At 38.8% G+C, this 18,742-nt stretch overlaps 1 protein-coding gene across 13 annotated transcripts in view; it reads left to right on the plus strand.

Annotated features, from left to right (window-relative positions):
• Positions 1-18,742, plus strand: part of RYR2 (ryanodine receptor 2) — a 785,691-nt gene that overhangs the window by 752,809 nt on the left and 14,140 nt on the right. For all 13 annotated transcript variants that reach the window (XM_021934115.2, XM_021934128.2, XM_021934136.2 and 10 more), the window contains 4 exons: positions 1,377-1,437; positions 5,188-5,334; positions 7,974-8,108; positions 18,193-18,349. In XM_021934115.2, the coding sequence (XP_021789807.1) occupies positions 1,377-1,437; positions 5,188-5,334; positions 7,974-8,108; positions 18,193-18,349 (500 nt within the window). The remainder of the gene's footprint in view (positions 1-1,376; positions 1,438-5,187; positions 5,335-7,973; positions 8,109-18,192; positions 18,350-18,742) is intronic.

Here is an 18,742-nt window from a genome sequence, read left to right on the forward strand (position 1 = left end):
CACCTTTGATATGCACCTACTTATCTTACCATTTATAATTTAAGATTAGTCTAATTAAAAGAAATTATTAAAGAAAGCAATAAAGATTAAAACATTAAGTCTAGAGAAACCCTTTAGAAAATAATATTGCCATTATGTTAAAATGCATTATTTCATATCGATTACTTAGAGCTGGAATATTGGAAAGGTTGGCAAAATTATAATTTCTAGCCAATAAATCAGTGGCAAGTTCTGAAAAATGAAAATTAACACGTATATTTTAATATACGTGTTTGTAATCTACAAAGATCACAAATATTTACTTTAGGATTTATTCATTCAACATATATGCATTTAGACATTCAGTGTGTGAGCTATTGTGCGTGGAGCTGGGGAGTTCACAGACTAGTGAGAGAGGCGTATATCCACATACATGCATACACCAGCACCCACAACTGTAAGACAATGTAGGAAATAATAATAAAAGGAATTGTCTACAAAATGCTATGAGAACCAAGGGGAAGAGCTAAATTGCTGCCTGGATGGAAAAGGAAACAGAGAAAGTGAATTTTCTGGAAATGAAGTAAAAACAATTTAAAAGCCCTTCCATTTATAAAATAAGATAGTTGTAAAATAAATGTGTATATTTATGCTAGCTTTTATTATTTGGATCAAAAGTTACTCTGTTGGCATGCCATTGCAAGTGCATATAAAAGTTAGTGAGGAAATGTTTGATGTGTACATATGTTGGCCAATTTAGTACAGTTTCAAGGAATAAATGTTATATGTAGCTGGGCACAATGGTGCATGCCTGTAATCCCAGCACTTCGGGAGGCCAAAGTGGACAGATCACCTGAGATCAGGAGTTCAAGACCAGCCTGGCCAACATGATGAAACCCCAACTCTACAAAAAAAAAAAAAAAAAAAAAAAAATTAGCCAGGAGTAGTAGGGCATGCCTGTAATCCCAGCTACTCGGGAGGCTGAGGCACGAGAATCGCTTGAACCCAGGAGGCAGAGATTGCAGTGAGCCAAGATTGCACCATTGCATTCTAGTCTGGGTGACTGAGTGCAACTCTGTCTCAAAAAAAAGAAAAGAAAAAAGTTAATAGTGAATGTAGGAAAGGAAAAGGTGAAAAAGAAAGGACTATTTTTAAATAACATAAGACTAAGGTGATGGTGTTTTGGTTTCCAAGATCCTCTAAAAACACATCATGAAACTCTAGAATACAGTGTCAGAGTTGGCTCTCAGCTCCTCCCTTGGCATCTGGGATAGAACTAGTTTCCTTAGAAGGTTTCCAAGTCTTGTGCCATTGAATGCAAAGGCCGTCAGCTCTTGTAAGCCTATGAGTCTTTGATTAATGTGCATAACTACACTTTTTTTTTTTTGTCATTGCAGATTGAACTCTATTGATGTGAAGTATCAGATGTGGAAACTAGGAGTCGTTTTCACTGACAATGTAAGCCTACTTCATTATCACAAAAGAAAATGCACTCTGATTAGATAAGTCTGTGGGAGTTCTGTAGATGGAAGGATGGTTATTTAGAAAATGTTTCAAATACCAATTCATTGCATACAGACCAGATCTGGAGAGAGAACCACAGAATGATATGATTAACAAGCCCATCTCTCATTTCATTTCTTTCAATAGCCGAAACATTAAAATGAAAATATATTTACACAAAAGAAAAACTGAGATGCAGATTTGTGAGTATGTTCATTAAGGTTTTAATTGGGCAATGGCATACTTCAGTTTTATAGATGTTAAAAAGAAACTCCTAAATAATTTTCAAAGAACATTAATTGTGCTAAATTTAGGTTTTCCCCAAATTAAGTATATTAAATTATGGAGTTTTTTTTTTATTCTCCTTTTACCAAATATTCTTTGGAGACTAAATATAGGGCCCTAATATATATCCAAATAAAATAGAAAAAAAAAATTACCTATTACTAAAAACCGCCAGGTGTCTCAAGATTTCACTCTTTAATTTTAGCACTGACTTTTATAGTTAACATTAGTTCCATTCTCCTATTTAGAAGCCTTTGATAGCCCCCAAATTCTCCTGCCTCTATCCTTACCCCTTCCCTCATCCAGCCATGGGCCCAGAGCTCTGGGTATCTTAGGAGCATTCTCTAAGAGTTCAAAATTATCTTTTAGAACTATAAACTATTAATACGCTATCTTACAAATAATTTCTCATCCAAATGGAAGCAACTCCCCTGAACAACAAGAGGGCATCCTCAACTTTGGCTCTAATGGGCATTTTCCATTCAAGTGGCCAGTCCATCTTAAGTTCTGCCCGCGAAGCTCAATCTTCCATGCCACAATATTTGCAGAGCCCACTTTTGCCCAGATGCAGCTTATCCATAATATTCATCTTGCTATGTAACTTTTTTGTCCTCTAGATAACTTGAGCATAGATAGATCCAGGACGGAGTCTTTCCTCAGACAGTTTTCTGCTACCTTAGTAGGCTTTTATCCACCTGCAGTTTCATGGCTTCTGTTTGGCCAGTCACCTCCCAAATTACTTCATGCGACACACCTAAACTAAAAATCATTTATTCTTTCTCTCTCAAATTTAACTGTGCAGCAAGCACATATGTAGACCACACATGCACCTTTGGCCCAGCTTGTCATTTAGTTCCTTACTCATCTTATGCCCATGAATTTTCCTTTTCCTCAGTCTTTGCATTTCTTAATGGCTCATTAGATTAGCTCCATCTGAATGTCCCATGGCAGATTTTCATCTTCCTTCTCCTCTGCTCCTCCCCTCCAAATCCAGTCTTCAGTCTACAATTTTCTCTTAGTATTTTTCTTCTTCTTACTACCTAAGCTTAAATGATTCATACGGACTCCTCTTCTTTCTCCCTCCAATGCATGCATTTGATTATTTGCTGAATCTTGGTCCTGTTTGTGTCCTCTGTAATTCTCCCTTCTTATCCTTACTTTTGCTGCTTTTCTGGGCTCTGGTAACCTCATCCTGGGGCTTGTCCAGTAGTCTTCCAATTTAATGGCTGTGCCACTTACAATGTTTTTAGACAATAGCTTAACTGCAGCAAGCTCACTTCCTCATATATAAATTGGGGCTAAACATGCCTGTTCATCAGAGATCTTGCTAAAATAAAAAAGAGACCATGTGTGCAATTATATTGAACATTGACCAGCACTTAGTAGGTGCTCGAGAAATTTTCCTACAATGCCATTTTTCATAAACCATTATCCTCCTCATGATACTGCAGTGGCACTCAAGCTCCTGTAGGGTACACAAATGTCCTCTAACTTGCCCTCAAGTCTCTCCAACACTGTCACACTTTTCTAGCTTGATCTTGCAAAACAGGAACCCACCACTCAAACCAAATTTTCCTTCCCAAGCAAACTCCGCTTGGTCTTATCTCAGTGTGCTTTTTAAAAATGCTATTTTCTTTTCTGCCACTTGACCTCTAGCTTCAGTTCCACATGGTCCTTGAAATCCCCTTCCTAGCTCAGCCCCCTCTTTTTGTTTTCTGTGAAAGATTAAGATATCTTACAGTCAAAATGAAGGTGTCCACCCCTTCCCCAAATGGGTAGCCTCTGACTCCACCAGCAAAACATCCCTTATGCAACAGAGACTGTAGTCCCATAAGTAAGAACAGCCACCATATTTTTATTCAGCATTAGTCCCGGCCCTCCCCAAAAAGTATATTCATTTCCAGCCTATGTGAATAATCCACATTAATTATAACCCAGGAGACTTCTACAACAGAACCAATTGTATTATTAGGTGTACTGTAGCTTTCAGTGACGTCACATGGTATTTGGGTTTCTCCTAGACTTAATGCGGCTCATGTAAAGTGAGATGCTTGGTTAATAAAACATGTAATTTCGTAACTAGTAGGTCTCAGCAAACACTGATTTAGTGAGCGAATAAATGAAAAGCAAAGAAGGGAAGAAAAGGAGGGAGAGACAGTGACTGGTTCTTTGGCTGGCTGTAGAGCAAGGGTTCTTCTCCACTGGGGAGCAGCTTTGTCTCCCAGTGATGTTTGGCAATGTCTGGAGACATTTTTGGTTGTCATGACTCGGGGGAGAGGTGGGGTCGGTGCGATTGGCATCTAGTTGATGCTGCTTGCCATCCTACCATGCACAGAACAGCACCCATAATAAAGGATTATCTGATCCAAAATATCAATAGCGCCGGGTTGAGAAAGCCTGCTGCTGACTAGGAAGTCAATAAATGTTTCTCTGTTGGAGGATAAATAAGAACAATGACAATTCTTAAAACACTTTAAAACTGTTTTAAAGAGAATGACACTGACCTTTTCAGAACAAATTAAGTAAAAATAAAATACACAAAGAACAAGCTGATACAGCTAACTAGAATTATAAAAATGTATAGGGGGCCAGGCGCGGTGACTCACGCCTGTAATCCCAGGACTTTGGGAGGGCCAAGGTGGGCGGATCCTGAGGTCAGGAGATCGAAACTATCCTGGCTAACACAGTGAAACCCCATCTCTACTAAAAATACAAAAATTAGCCGGGCGAGGTGGCGGCACCTGTAGTCCTAGCTACTCAGGAGGCTGAGGCAGGAGAATGGCAGGAACCCAGGAGACAGAGCTTCCAATGAGCCGAGATCGGGCCACTGCACTCCAGCCTGGGTGGCAGAGCGAGAGACTGTCTCAAAAAAAAAAAAAAAAAAAAGTATAATGTACAAAGATGAAGTAAATAGAGTAATTATAAGAGTGAAATTGGAGTTGCTTTTTAATTTTTTTAATTGACAAATAATTGTACATATTCATGAGGTACCTAGTGATATGTTGATAAATATAATGTAATCAGATCAGGGCAATTAGTATATGCATTTTCTTTAACATTTATCACTTCTTTGTGTTGGGGACATTTAATATCCTCCTTCTAGCTGTTTGAAACTATATATTATTGTGACCTGCCGTCATCCTACAGTGGTATAGAACCCTAGAAATTATTTTTTCTATCTAGCTATAACTTTGTATCTTTTAACAAATCTCTCCCTATTCCTACACCTCCTTTTTCTCCCCGATCTCTAGTGTCCCCTCTCCTACTTTTTACTTCCATGAGATTAACTTTTTAAGATTCCACATGTGAGTGAGAACATGTAGAGTTTAACTTTCTGTTCCCGGCTTGTTTTGCTTAACCCATAACAATGGTGATGCATTCTATTTTCTGACATGTTTCCCCCCCATTTTGTCTTGATAGTCCTTCCTCTACCTAGCCTGGTATATGACTATGTCTGTTCTTGGACACTATAACAACTTTTTTTTTGCTGCTCACCTTCTCGACATTGCTATGGGATTCAAGACATTAAGAACCATCTTGTCCTCAGTAACTCACAATGGCAAACAGGTAAGCAGTTTATCTTTTTTTCCCCATTGCAGAAAATTAAAAAGCAACAAATAAAGAAAAATAAAACTACCCCTCAAATGACAATGTACAGTTTTAAAGATTTTTTGGAAGGAAGGGTCTGTACCTCTTCTAAACTGCAGGGATTAGCAGTTTGAGAGTCTTCTAGGCCTATACTCAAGCCTTGACTTGACCTTGGATGAATTAATTGAAAATAATAAAAGTACATACCTTACCAGATTTTTGTGAAAATGAAATAAAAACAAATGTATATGCTTTAACACAGCCCCTGGCACATATTAAGCACTCAGGAACTTAGTTACTATTTTGTTTCTGGTATAGTGTTTGCTCCACTTGCTGTTATGTGGAACCAAAATAGGTTACAGAATCCTGATGCACTTATTGTGTTAGCTGTAAAATATGAGATGCTGCATTTTAATGTAATATTTTTAAACTGTTTATCTTATACGCTTTACTTTTAAATTGAGCAAAAAGGATAATGTTTCATATTTGACAAGGTCATGCTGACTCAGAAGAAAACTGGTCTTGGTCCAGAAAATGCACTTATGTTCTAATGGAACCTACTTGTAATGTTAAAACTTTCCATTATCATGAAGCATATGGCAGAAGTATGCATGTTCTAATGGAACCCGTTTGTAATGTTAAAACTTTCCATTATCTTGAAGCATATTGCAGAAGTATGCATTTATTAATTCATTTGCTATTTTTCAAGTGTCCACTGGGTGGTAACATATGCTGTGTTAGTTATTTGGATTAACAGAATCCTTCTTTTCCAGAGTCTTGTAGCCCAGCACATTTTAAAATAATTGCCTCTCTAAAAGCTTTGAACTGGGTCCACAGTTAAGTCCCCATTATCATTAGTTTTCTAAATTTCAGCACATTATTCTTACATATGTCACTTTAGGTTCTCCTTATGGCTATGATGTGCACAGCAAGTCATGGGTCTAGTGACAAAAAGTCTATTTATCTGCCAGTCAGTTCTTAAGTTGTGTTTGAGCTCCCGGTATGTGTAGTAAAGAACTGGAGATGCCAAATCTGTGTGTGTTTCTACATAAAAGATCTGGCACTACTTTCAGTTTCTGAACTTTGTGGGGTTTCTTTCTTTTTGAGGTATCAAATTTTCTTTTTTTGTTTGTTTTTAAGACAGAGTCTTGCTCTGTCACCCAGGCTGGAGTGCAGTGGTGTGATCTCGGCTCACTGCAACCTCCGCCTCCTAGGTTCAAGTGATTCTCTTGCCTCAGCCGCCCACATAACTGGGATTATAGGCACGTGCCACCATGCCCGGCTAATTTTTCTATTTTTAGTAGAGATGGGGTTTCACCATGTTGGCCAGGCTGGTCTTGAACCTCAGGTGATCTGCCCGCCTCGCCCTCCCAAAGTGCTGGGATTACAGGCATGAGCCACCCCACCTGGCCTCAAATGTTCATTTGCAGAAATACGTAGAGTTTAATAGTCCTAACAGGTAAAACATGCAGAAATTCACAGTGGCCTTGTACTTCATTTATAGAAATGAATGAAACCCTTTGTTAAGCTAACATGTTTTCTCCAGATAATTGTAAAATGATTTTGTAAAGACTTAATGAGCATAGGCAGTCACAGTTGAGACCATAAAGTTCTGCTGTAATCAGAGAAAGTGCACATAAAGATAAGGCATGTTAGCGTGGTAGAATTTCTGTGATGAAACTAGAAATAGATTTTCACCAACTTGGTGAAAAGCCACATTTTTAGCATATGCATATTCTATCAAAAATACTCTACAATTCTATCATATACTTATAACTATCTAAAAATTAAAGTATAATTTGGAATTAAAAACAGATTACATAGAGCTGAAAGACCTTTCAAACACAGACATTTAATTACAGATTGAGAAAAATAGCCTTCAAAATAGTGTTGGTCATTAGCTGTGGTGTTTTTCACTTTGGTCATTGTTTACAAAGCAAGATTTCTCAGTTTTAAAAAATATTGATATTATACATTATTACTAATTGTGTGTCCCCAGATTTCAGGGGCAATACCAACTTCTATTTAGGATATGATTGAAAATTAAAAAATAATTTACAGTCATAAAAATAAAATGCGTTTTATTAAATGTAAATTATGGAAAATAGCCCTCATAAAACGAAGAAAGGCACAGTGGCTCACGCCTGTAATCCCCGCACTTTGGGAGGCCGAGGCGGGCAGATCGCCTGAGGTCGGGAGTTCGAGACCAGCCTGACAAACATGGAGAAACCGCATCTCTACTAAAAATACAAAATTAGCCAGGCATGGTGGTGCACACGTGTAATCCCAGCCACTCGGGAGGCAGAGTTTGCAGTGAGCCAAGATCGCGCCACTGCACTCCAGCCTGGTGACAGAGCAAGACTCCATCTCGGAAAAAAATAAAATAAAATAAAATATAAAATAAATAAAATATAGTCTGACAACTTGATAAAGAGAATATGAAAATAAATGTCTGCACAAGGGGGTAAGAAAGGTGAGAAATAAGTTATGGATCCCATTAGCTTCTAGTAAACACAGCTGTGTTCTCACTAGAGCATTCCCCACCCACATAGATGCCACATGTGTCAATTGCATGTCCTACATTTCTAATACCTGTCCCTTGTCACATTGCTTTCCAGCTCGTATTAACTGTTGGCTTGTTAGCTGTTGTTGTGTACCTGTACACTGTGGTGGCATTCAATTTTTTCCGAAAATTCTACAATAAAAGTGAAGACGGTGATACACCAGATATGAAATGTGATGATATGCTAACGGTAAGTTCATAACCTTTGATCTCATATGAACAAAAATGTCTCCTGCTTCTGCAATCTAAGTAATTGCGTATTTATTCTCTAACAGTGCAAAATAGAAAATAGTCTAAACAATAAAAAGTTGCACGGCTCTTTAAAGAGTCAGCAGTTTTCAATTTTAGCAGAACATAAAGGAGCATTTCTGTCCATTTTCCATGTGTGCTGCACAGCCTAATAATTAGAATTGCTGAGTAATGTACTTAGAACTCAAAGGAGTAATGTCATCGCTTAAGCCTGTTGTTCACATATCCCAGGACAGCAGGTAAAATTATTTCCCAGAGAACATTTGGAAGCCTTAGTTTTTTGTCACCTTAATGACTTTAACTGAAATTACTAAATTTCAAAAGTGTATGTCTTTATAGAACTACTGATTTTTGCTTTTATATTGAGTATCTTGGCTTAAATGTCTTTTTTGGTTTTGGTTTTCAAAAATCAACAGCTGTTAAAGCTTTCATATTGCTTTGTCTCTCTAATATTGGCAAATGAGAAGTTATCATACATGAGATCTTAGATCAGGAAGGGGAACATGAGACAAAATATAGATCACTAGCTGGAAAGAGATGTATCCTTCAGTAAGCGCCTCACAAAAATTTGTGTGGGGATTTTTTTTTTTGTGTTGGGGATTTAGGTATAGTGGCTGATATAATGACACATAAATTACTCTAGAAAAAATAGCCCAAAAGATTGATGAGAGAGAATGACCATTATTACAAAGACTAACAATTAAGATAATTTTATACTAAAGAATGACAAATCAGCGGGACAGAGTGGTTCAGAAACAGATGCAAATACTCATGGAAATTAAAAGATGATAAAGATAGCTTTTGAAGTAAGGAAATGAAAAATAATTTAATAAATGACATTAGTACCATGTTGGGGGAAAATGATAAAAATGGATACCAACGTTGCTTTATAAATAAAAATAAATTCTCAATTGAGCATATTTTAATGCAATAAGAATGAATAATCACAAGACAGAATTTGATGCCTTAAATAATAGTAATACTCATTTTTATATGGAGAAGGGTCTGAGTATGACATAAAACTCAGGGTCTATGAAAGCATAAACATTATTTGAAAAAAGAGCAACAATAAGTACAGTCGTAAAGGCAAATGGTAAAATGGGAAAAATATTTTTAACACCATAACAAACGACCAGTTTCCTTAATCTACCAAGTCCTTATCACATCAATAGGAAGAAATAAACCAATAGAAAAACAAGTAAATCACATGACCAGACAATTCACAGTGAAATTAATGCAGTGGGCTTGCAGATTTGAAAAGATGCTCAGCCTCTGTCAAATGCAAATTAAAACAATGAAAAAACCACTTTTTACCCGTCAGGTTTGCAAAGTATTCACGTTTGTTAAAACCCATAGTTGGTGAATTGATGGGAAAAAATCGGCATTTTCATGACTCTGGTTGGGAATTTGAATTGACAACAATTTTAGAGAAGTTTTGCGATACTTATCAAATTTTTAACTATATATATCTTTTGACCTATTAATTCCGCTGCTAGTAATTTCCCTAAAGGTTTACTCACAAATAAGCCTCTGTATGTTCAAAGACATCAGCTGCCCTCACAAGCTAGGAATAATCTAAATGATCATTAGTAGTGTCCTGATTAAGTCAATTATGATAAATCCATAACAGATATGCATCTGTTTGAAAATGAGAGAAATTCATATATACGGATATGGAGAGACATACAAATTACATTTTAATTAAATTACATTTAATTTAAAAAAACAAGATCTTGATCAGTATGATAGGATCCTCATTGTGTGAAATGATATATACACAACAATTCATATTTTTGATATGCTAGAATATGCATAACATTTTTCTGGAGGGATTTATTCATAGGACACTGTGAACAAGGATTCCTAGCGGGGTAGCACCATAGATCACAGGAGAAAGAAACTTGTTTGCTTTTCATTTTATCGACTTTACTCCTGTCTGAATGACTGATACTATTTCTTTTTACCGGAGGTATTTTTTTATTTTTAAAAGTCTAAGACAGTTTTTTCCCCACCATGTTATAAAAGATAATCTGCCTTCAGTTATTCCCAAAATTAGTTTAACTACATGCAGGGACTGTTTCCCGGCAGGAAGGAGAGGACAGAACATACAGGTGGCTGACCTGAAGGAATTAAAGGACAGAGGCTGAGGGAAGCTCTGCTGAAACCTGATGCTACATTTTCATCCACCGCCTGTTCTTGAGCCATTTATTTAGAGCCCGAATCTCTTATTTGTGTAAAGAAGTTTTTCTGTTTTTAAAATGTTATCATAAAGGATCATTAATATAGAATTGCCCATCCTTCCTCTCCTTTAAACAAATATTATTTTATTTACTAATTTAGAGATCCTCAGACAAGATTGTCATTCTTTAGCTTTTCAATATTAGACATTTTGTTCTCTTCCCAACTTTCTTTTTAATAAAAAAAAAATTTGAGAATAAATAACAACTCTCAAATGAATTGCAGGTTATTTAAAAATTGGGGATACATAATAGCTTGCTGACATAAAAATATTCCCTTTTCTTAGGTCAAGATTAACTTTTTGAAGGCTTAGAACTTCAAAAAGGGATGCTTTTAATGGAAAATGCAGGGGGAAAAAAGCTTTCAACTCATCAGTCCATACATAGTTGGCAGCAGAGCAAATCGTATTGTTCATGCAAAAATCATCTATAATTTTCAGTATTTCCTGTCATTATTGCCATTCTGAGGTGTTACGCATATGACTTTGTGATTTCCATGTGCTAGTGACCTACTTGGAGGACACGGAGTGTCAGAGCTGAAAGGACTCTGATGTTCATGGTTGTTCATCCATACACTTAATTCCTCAGCTGGAAGAAAATGCCATCCCAGTTACAAATCCGCAGTCCTGTAGATTTTTTGTATTTATCAAGTGCTCATATAGCACTTGGCTATAAATGATGATGTGCCAGGTATTATCTCAAGAGCTTTACAAATATTAACTCAGTAGTCTCCTAATAACCTTTTGCTGTAGGTTGGCCCTGCTATCATTCCCATTTTACAGATGAGGAAACTGAGCTACCAAGAGTTTGAGTAACTTGTCATAAGTCACACAGGAAGAGGTGACACTCTTCAGCCGGTACTCTAAGTTACACTACCTCACAGTTAGTAACTTCATTAATGCTTCTGTTACTAATTTGAGTGATTGTTTTATACCAGGCACTTGTTAAGGATAAGGTTTGAGTAAGTACAGTCCCTGCCCTCATGGAACTTGCATGGTAAGCACCTTTATAGCAATTCTGCTAAGCTCATTCTTTTCCCTAGAATCTTCCAAGAAAAGAATGCCCCAGAAATTCCAGAAGTTTTGGAAAACCTTGTGGATCAGTATTCCTGTTACATACAGAACATTTAATATACTGTACAAAAATAGTGGATTCAACATCACTGCTCAAATATTGCAACTGAGAAGTTGCTTTAGATGGCTACTAGACAGGGAAATAAAAATAACTTTTTAACGTCACATCATACTAGAGTGGAAGATATTGATATGGACACAATTTATGTGCCTTAATACTTGAGATCCATTTTAGTCATCATAAGTTGGCATGACTGAGATGCAGTACTTACCTTTGATACTCTTCTTCTCTGATTAATTGCTGGACGAATAATTCATGCACCTTGCCTGGAGCCTCTTCCCTGCCTGCCTTTCTATCACCCACTGATTTGGCCCACCTGTCTGCTTCTTAAAAGTATCTCCTATCCTTCCTGTTGCTGCTTTTCTCACACCGCAAAGCAGAGAAAAATTTATAAGTTTTTTTAAAAAAAACTTAACAGCAACTGTAAGAAAACTGGATTCACTGCAACAAGACTGACCCGTTACTAGTGATGACTCTCATCAGAGTGACTAACATGCAACACTTTGCCCCTCCTCCCACACCTATTCATTCATTCCAGGCCTAGGGCTGAAGATGTGTCAAGGATCCTTCATCTCCTCTCCCATGTGCTGCCTTTAATATCAGCCATGCTCAGAGCCTCTCTACCCTGTGACCCTGAAGGCAGGAGGGGAGTGGGAGGCCAGGAAAGGCTACATGGCACAATGCAGAAGGTAGCAGCAGCAGGTACATCGCCTGCAGTGACTTCCAAGAAATTCAGTACTATTCTAGGACAAACACCTGACCAAATTTATAAATCTCAATATCTACCAGCCTCAGGGCAGAAAGTTTACTTAGGTCATGTATTCCTAAAGAGTATGATGCTCAGAGAATTGCTAAAAATTAATAGAAAAATAGGAATGATGTCAGATTGTGACATTCAGTGACCTGTGTCAGGTAGTGAGAACAATATGTGACTTTGGATCTCCCTTTTATACCACAGGGAGACCCCGGCAACATCCTGGTCTCTCCTTTTATTGTGCAGTCATCATAGGTGACCCCATTCAAGTTGTAATCATAGGATCCTTAGACGACTACATTTTGAACCTCACTCTCAGTATGCATTTCCATTACTTTTGTTAATTTTGCTTAGGAAGACAACTGCCTTCACCTGGTTGATTTTGCCCAATTTCATGGGGCATGAATACAGAAGACAGAGAAACTTGGTTCCAGTGAGGAAATACGATCTGTTGATGTTTTGAACTATGGACTTAACTAGAGCCTAGATTTTCTTCAGTTTCAGGGATTTCTGTCCTCATGAGTAAGACTATTTATGACCAGCTCTGTTGTAGGTTTTTATATTTCTACACATAACAATAAACTTACTATCTTGTCTTTGACTGGGGTGAGTATATGTCTTAGATATTTCCTGCCTGCAAGAGAAAACTCAGTTCCAAGACACAAGTCACTTTTTCATCCCTAGCTCATTCACAATGACGTGCTGCTGCCAACCAATCACACCAGACAGGAGTCTCTGTAGCATTACACAAGCTCATATCCCAGTGATTGTCCCTAAAAACTCCCACATGGGAACGGAGGCCACATTACCCAGATTGACGTTCCAACTGTAGTGTCCAAACACTTGCTTTTGATCTGCTTCTTACTAGTACTTGTGCAGGGGCTTCTTTAAAAAGCCAACAAAATTTAAATTATAACTGATGACTTACAGTAGTGCACTTTCAAAGTAGAGGCTTATTCAAACCAGCCTGCCAGCAAGAAAGCGGCACAGAATAGGAAACAGAAAGATTTCGTTTCTTTAATTTAGTTCTCCAAAGATAATCCTTTCTTTATGACAGTCTCTTGAACATTTCCTTTCACAGGGCGATGTCTATATTCTCTCTTGAGATACATTTTCCTCACTCATGTCACACTGTATTCACTTCATCCTGAGTTTCTTTGTTGTTTTCTGTGGATCTGAGAGAACATCTTAGGTTTTCCAAGTAGGCAACTCGCCCTTCTGTTTTTCATAATTTACAGTAGGTGGCGCCATAGCTGCAGTGTTATAGACAAGTCACACGGGGATTTTTTTTTTTTTTTTTTTCCCAGATTAGGATATTTTGAGCCTGAGAATCTAATTAAACCAGCAGTATCCTGATAGAACTTAAACCTCCTCTACAAGAACGTAGGAGGGAAAAGTGAAAAATGATGTAAAGTCCAAGGTAAAAAGATGATTGTCACTAGATAGCCAGGGAGACTGACTTGACATAAAGGAGGATGTTCGTCTCAGACGGAGAGGGGCCCCCGAACCAGAGGCTGCAGGGAAGATGTCAAGACCTATGCACTTGGGGAAAAATAGCTTTGCAGGTGATTAAGATGAAAAGTACACTCCTAGGGAAATAAACTTACTTGGGTAATTGTTCTAAATTACCTCACTTAATTGTCGTCACTTATTTTACCCTACCTTCCCAACAAATAATCTGTCTCTCTAGTTCTCTCTCTCCAAATTCTCTCCTCATGTTTCCTTTTTTTTTTTTTTTTTTGCCAAGATGAAGGTCTCAAGGATTTTCACCAGCAGCTGACCCTTAGTGTTCCCTAAAACCCATAGAAACTATGATCAACCTCAGAATGAATCCATTTAGGAGATGGATGAGGGAGGGAAGCCGCAGACTATAACGTCTTGGGAATCAACAACTTCCTCTTCTCAATTTTTGTAGGACCAGGCACCTTCCTAACTCATTACTCAGATTGTCTGAAAGCAGCTTATCTTTTTGTCTCACAGAATTACTTCTCTCCACTTCCAGCCCTCATTATCAGGTTTAGGCTGATTCTATGAAAAGAAAGGTGGATAAAAGGATTTTCAGTTGCAGCAGGATAATTTGGTAGCTGACAGTCTGACAGCCATGTATTAGAAGTTATTCACCACATACCTCCTATTCCAACACCACAGCCAACTACATACAATTGTCTAGGGCTGACCAGGTAGTAAAGGATGAGGCTGGGAAAATCAGTATCAACATCCCACAGGTGAACTGTACATTTTATTCTTTTTAAATTTGGTGATTTATTAAGCCTAAATAATCAAATGCACAAGACTCTCTTTTCAGCATGACTGTTAAATCCACTGTTGATCTCTGCTGGCATCCCTTCATCACAGTGCATAAAGCTGATGTAAAATGAAGGAGAGCAGTGAGGAAGGGTGTTTCCAGGAAAGGTTGGTTAGATGACTGACAAGGGATCTGCAAAGAAGGAAACATTTTCCTTGGTAATTTAGCCTCATTCCATGGTCCTATCTTCAACATTACATGTCTAGAAACTACAAGTGAATCATCCTTTTGGGGACAGACTCACATTAACCAGTATTACATAAGTCTGATATATAAGTCACAATACCAACATGCTACTCATTAAGAGTTAATGCAACAAGTTGTCTCTTCCCTAGACAAACACCTATATGGGAAGCCAAATTATAGCCCAAGACCCAACGACTCCCAAGTGCAAGACCAAGAGTCTTGGTCAGCAGGAATCACCAAGAGGAACTGATGGATGATCAGTTCCTCCATCAGTTGCTGGGTGATCTCAGCCACTAGTGCTGTCACACATAACAAGCAGGGATGGAGAGCTAGGACATTCCAAGACCTGGACTGGGAACTGCACAATCCACTGTTGGTTCACTGTGGGGATTGGAATGGGGACCCAGGGGACCAGAACTTGACATAGAGGAGTACCAGTCCAGAGCCAGGTATACTATCCAAACTGAGTCCTCAGAGAAATCCCCGGAGGGGAGTTGCAAGCACAAAGCTACTTGTGAAGTCAAGGAAACATGAGCAATGGGAAAGATGGTCTAACTAAAGGGGAAAGAAGCTGCGTTAACTACTCTTTATTGATTTCCTGTAGTCACAATTAAATACCAATGAAGACACAGATTTGGAGAAAAGTAATCCAGGCTGGGCGTGGTGACTCACGCCTGTAATCCGAGCACTTTGGGAGGCCGAGGCAGGCGGATCACCTGAGGTCAGGAGTTCGAGACCAGCCTGGCCGACATGGTGAAACCCCCATCTCTACTAAAAATACGAAAATTAGCTGGGCATGGTGGCAGGCACCTGAAATCCCAGCTACTCAGGAGGCTGAGGCAGGAGAATCGCTTGAACCCGGGAGGTGGAGGTTGCAGTGAGTGGAGAATGCACCATTGTACTCTAGCCTGGGAGACAGAGCAAGACTCCATCAAAAAAAAAAAAAAGAAGAAGAAGAAGAAAAAAAAAAAAAGAAAGAAAGGCAATCCAATTCTTACTTAATAAAAATAAGAAATGTGTGGTAAAACAAATGCAAACAGTATGCCTCAATATATGGTGAAAATAGTTTCCCCTTCTCACAGATTCACTATTAGCAGTTTCAAGCACCAAGCTTTGAGAAACTACAGCAGTGGCTTCAGGATTTTTTTTTTTTAAGTGATGGATGGTCTGTAAGATTTTACTTCCAGAGACTGATTCAGTAGGTAGTACCAGGAACCCAGAATGTTCTCCCATCCAGGAGGCTCTGAGATGAGGTTAGGCTTAGACCCCATCAGGCTAATCTGGCTCTAAGGATCTCGTGGGCCTTTCTGCAAAAGAGACCCCTAACCTGGGCTCTGGACCAGATCTTGGGTGGGCACTGGCTGAGCTGACCTTGTAATGCTGTTTATTATATGCCAGGCTGAGTCTACGACCATACCACCCTGAACGTGCCCAATCTCATCCTTGTATGCCAGGCTGATAAAATGTTTCCAAATTTAAATTTGGAAATTTAAGTTTCCAAATTTTTACACATTTAATTCTGTTCCCTAAATTCCAGCCATCTAACCCAGGAGACTTTTTCTCCTCTGCATCTAACAGATCCATCAGCTGTTGAACTCAGAGTTGAGCTGTGGGCATTTTGGTATCACCTTGTTGGCTGCTCTTTGCCTACACATTGTGCTTTTCCAAGTGTCCTGAGAATGTGAGATCTGTGGGTTGAGGCAGTGAAGGCTCCATGAAAATAGCAGGTCTTGCTCCTCATTCATCCCACAAATGATCTGAGGACTGACCATGTGCTCATGGTAAGGCACTGGCAACAGAGTAATAACCAAAGCATTTCTTGTTGGAATGCAGTCAGTCCTAGGGGAATGAAATAGACAACAAAAAAACAAGCAAGCTGGATATCCAAGTGTGGAATTCAAGAAAAAGGTCCAGGCTGGAAATAGAAATGAGTGTAATTGGCACAGAGATGAAACTTAAAGCCATGAAACCGGGAAGCTTCCCCCAAGGGAGTGTCCTAGAAGGAAAAAGGTCAAAGAATCCAGTCCTGGAGCAACTGTTCATGAAGCCACAGGGAGATGAGGAAGATTTGGCAAAGGAGACTGGGAAGCAATGGCCAGAAATGAAGAGAAGCAGAAGAGTGTGGTGTTTCTGTGTTTAGGCTTTTGTCCCCTTTGTTCTGGTCAGCAGCAACTAACTAGGTTTTGAATTGATGGGTGACACATCCATTAAGTCAGGGTATCTGGGACAGTCTAAGAAAATCTCAGAGGAAGGATTATTAATTTAGGCCCTACAGGATGAGTAGGAATGGGGTAAGAATGGAAAAGGCTATTGCAAGAGAAGGAGAATGTACGAGCAAAGATCTGGAATCAGGAATAGTTCATTTGGAGGAGGTATGAAGAGTGGAGAGAGCGGAGAGGGAGGTTTTTGGGAAAGGTGAGTGTGGCTAAATTCAAGGGCCTGAAAAAGGAGTTTGGACTCAGCTTAAATGAGGATAAAATATTGGATGCTCCAAGCCAGTGACTCTCAATCCAGCATGACTTCATTCCTCACTACCCCCCACCCCGCCCCCAGGACATTTGGTATCTGGAGATATCTGTTATTGTCACTATGAGGTAGGGTGCTATTGGTATCTGAGGGGTAGAGACCAAGGGATCTTTTTAAAATAGCGTACCGTGCACAGGATAGCCCCTGCCCAAAGAATTATCCAGCCAAAAATGTCACTGGTGCTGAGGCTGAGAACACTGCCCTAAAATGCACTTTAATGAACCCCTCGTATTTTAGCAGTAGGCATAGGCAGCTGTGTTTGTTGGTGGCTTTGATGTTTTAGGGTTTAAACAATAAGATGCTATTTCTTCCTCAGGTCTTCTCTCTTTTTTATTGTAGGTATTAAAGTAGAAAAGAATTTCAGCATCATATTTCATATATACTAGGTGAGGGGAGGGCGTTAGTATATTTTCTTCTAGCTTAATTTCTAAGATTCCATCTTACTACCTCACCTTTCTCTTACCTCACCAATGTCTGTTATGTCTGTTATGTCCAAAATCACTAAACAATGCAATATAGTTGTATGTCCCTTAATGTGTTCATAATATGATTACCTCATTAGAACAGATGGTTCAGAGCCAAGATACTAGCCAAGAGACTAGATATAAGACACAAGATATTAGAAAATTTTCCATTTTCTCCAAAGTGAGAGAGAAAGTGCTAGGCAGAGTATGCAGTATACACTTTTGTTTAAAAGACAGCCACATGCAAAAGCCAAGTGTTTGCTTCACAGCTACAAATATTGAAACAAAGAGAGGCAATATAGAATGCAATAATTCTCACTTCCAGAGTGAGGATTAGGAACTACAGAGAGAACTCGGGTTTGTCCAGAATAAAAGTGGGTAATGTCCCTCCAAGAAGTGACACCATGTCTTTTTTCCAGTGCTATATGTTCCACATGTATGTTGGAGTTCGTGCTGGAGGAGGGATCGGGGATGAAATTGAAGACCCAGCAGGAGATGAATATGAGATCTATCGAATCATCTTTGACATCACTTTCTTCTTCTTTGTTATTGTCATTCTCTTGGCCATAATACAAGGTAAGTGTCATCCTCGCTGAAGCTGATAACATCTAGAATTTGAGCCACATATTGCTGAAGTTAATATTCGAGGTAGGGTAATAACATCAAGTGTTTCCTGGCAAAGCCAAATCAAACTTTTCCTTTCAGTATTTCTTCATCATGCAGTCTACAGGGGGAAAGGTAAAGCGGCATGGAACCCTGGTATGAATGGAAGATACAGTGTTATTTTGTCTTCTTTCAAAATAACATAATGGAAAGGGCACTTTCCTTGGTTTGATTCCACACCTCTGGGTTTCAGACTCATGAACCCCAGCTTTACAGTCTTGGGTGGATGAGCCATTTAACCCTTTAAACTTCTAAGCCAGCTGGGTGCGGTGGCTCATGCCTATAATCCAAGGACTTTGGGAGGCT

This window comes from Papio anubis, chromosome 1 (genome assembly GCF_008728515.1).
Source record: "Papio anubis isolate 15944 chromosome 1, Panubis1.0, whole genome shotgun sequence".
Taxonomy (NCBI): domain Eukaryota; kingdom Metazoa; phylum Chordata; class Mammalia; order Primates; family Cercopithecidae; genus Papio; species Papio anubis.